Here is a 2,500-nt window from a genome sequence, read left to right as displayed (position 1 = left end):
TGGAAGCCATATATGGAGATAATTTCCATTTCATACAATGTTTGTTGTTGTTTGGCTATTGAGTTGTTGTTGTGAATTGTTTCATGTTGGGTAACCTGTTGGGTGTCACTTTGAGTTCAATTCACTGTTATGTGTTATTTCTTCCCTGGGTGTTGTGACGTCACAATGGTATAAAAACGGGTTGCATTCATTTCCCAAGCTCTTCTTACTTCGAAACTCATTATGGATTGTTGATTGAAATTAGATAGTCAAGTGTTGACTTTGACTTTGTTTTTATTACGGGATGGACATAATGCTTGAAATATGTCATTTTTTAACCGCCCATATATGTCCTTTACGTCTCTGGAGAACGCCCACTTCGGTGGAGACTTTTTCTTTATTATTTCCAATAATTTACCTATCGTGAACTAGATGGAGAAATCTGTTCACGACACTGTTCCCCCCTTTTTTTTTACTTGACAATTTCAGTCGTTGCCAGACTCGAGTGGGAAAATATAACATGTATGTAAGAATGAGCTGTTTAAATTTAGCTTTTATATAGAGCAATAGCCACTTAACCCTCCTTACCACCCATCGGAAACACGTCATATTCGTTACGATATAACCAACAATTTTGTTATTCAAATGTCTTTTGTACATCGTAAAATTTAAAGAAAACGAACAGTGTGTTGTAGAGCATGTTTTGCTAAAGAAATTATTTATCGCAAGAATTTTACTGCTATTGTGTTTGAGTGATAAAAAATATATGTTTTTTTTAGTTGGGTGTGAAGTTTTGGGTAAAATCCTGAAAATGGCTGGTAAGGAGAGAGTTAATGTGCTCAAAGCGCTTTACAAAGGGTCCCTAAACAACACCAATACATAACATGTAGAATGAGACATGATGCCTGTCAAGCTATATTACAATTTTTTCTGGACAGAGACAATACTTTTAAGGGCCAGGTACTCATTTTACACCTGAGTTGGTGAGAGAATGTGAGTAAAGAGCCTTTTCCAACGACTCGACTATACGCTGAGTGAGGCTCGAACTCAGGACCTTCCAATTCGAAAGCGAGTGTCATACCACAAGACCACATAGCCGCACAATATACCCAGAGTTGACCAAATGGGAAATGATAACAATTTGGTTTAATTGTTTTCAGACGTCCTTGCTGTGTCTAGAATTACCAAACAAGTCAGTGTGAAGAAAGGCGAACTCTGCGACATTTGTAATGATGTCTTCACTGCATTAGACAGCATGCTGGGTAGCAATTCCACTAAGGTTAGTAGACCTGTAAATTCTCAGTCAATTAACTGAAATCAGTCAATTTGTCAAATTCAAATATTTACAAAAAGGACAGAAAGAAAGAATTCACAAATCGTAGTCGAATGACCGTAAAGTAATTAGGAGTGTTTCACAGCGCTACGCATAGCTCATGGGGACCGTTTATATTAACGATGTATATAAATTGCCAAGACTAACGAACGCTTTTTTTATAAAAGGCGTGTCTGAACACTTCCTGGGTATTTCCACACATCCTTTGTTAAATTATTTTTTCCCCTTTCCAAACCGTCGTGATCCCAACTGTAGCCAATTTAAATGAGCCACCGACCGATAAAATTTCACTGTTTCATCTAAGCCAAATTGACCACATTTACCTGGCGAGTCTCAAAACTATGATAAAGTAAATTGCGAATGCTGGAAGTCCGTTAGTAGACACCTTCAAATCGAAAGTTAGGATAGATTGCTACAAGCACATTTCGGGTTGCCTCACGTTGGGAAACAAACTGGTTACCGTTTCTTCACTGATTGAGTACCTGATCATAAGGAACAATGGTAAGTAGCCTAATTAATTCCCTGCAAATCAGGACGTTTTCTGCCATTGTTTTGCTCAAGCCCAAGCGAGCTTGCTTTTTTGTGGCGATTTACCTTCATTTTGATTCTTTGAATTTTTCCGCTACCCTGCCGAAGTTCTTCTTGATAATTCACTTCTACTTAATAATTTCAGTGTATTGGCCAGAAGTCATATTTATTTAAGTTTTTTTTCTTCTGTCATTTACTGATTGAAAATCAAGTTTGCTCATTGCTACATTATTCTAATGTTCTCACAATGGCTGAGCTGTTCGTGGATCGCAATTCAATTCAGACTTGTCGAGCATCGACATCGATAAAGATGTGAGGAATAAATTCAATTGGTCATGGCTAGAAGTTAAAGATGATAATGGTGATTATTTTTTCTGACTATGTCAAAAAAAATTCCAGAGGCAGGAATATGACTTTGATGAAGTCATCTTTACCTATATGAATGACATGCTTATTTAGCATTTCTTCTACATCAAATTATGGCAGTCATACTTCCAGTAAGAAATAACACCCACTATTTTAATATATTTTATTTATCACTCTGCTCTCCAATGATGCCTTATTTTTAAAAAAATAATTGAATCTTCAGTTTGTGTCGAAGAGTTTCAGTCAATTTTTATAGAGCTCATTTACAGGTCTAGGTTAGTATTTCACAGCTTG

At 36.5% G+C, this 2,500-nt stretch overlaps 1 protein-coding gene across 1 annotated transcript in view; it reads left to right on the top strand.

The window, feature by feature from the left end:
- The window catches only part of LOC144973778 (prosaposin-like), a 17,538-nt gene that overhangs the window by 344 nt on the left and 14,694 nt on the right, over positions 1 to 2,500 (top strand). The window contains exon 2 of the mRNA XM_078916673.1: positions 1,139 to 1,258. Within this exon, the coding sequence (XP_078772799.1) occupies positions 1,235 to 1,258 (24 nt within the window). The 5' untranslated portion in view covers positions 1,139 to 1,234. The remainder of the gene's footprint in view (positions 1 to 1,138; positions 1,259 to 2,500) is intronic.

The sequence above is a fragment of the Berghia stephanieae genome, chromosome 5 (assembly GCF_034508935.2).
Source record: "Berghia stephanieae isolate SIO BIC M18660-M18661 chromosome 5, UCSD_Bste_1.3, whole genome shotgun sequence".
Classification (NCBI taxonomy): domain Eukaryota; kingdom Metazoa; phylum Mollusca; class Gastropoda; order Nudibranchia; family Aeolidiidae; genus Berghia; species Berghia stephanieae.
The sequence above is the reverse complement of the archived record's forward strand: the minus strand, read 5'-3'. Positions and strand labels throughout refer to the sequence as shown.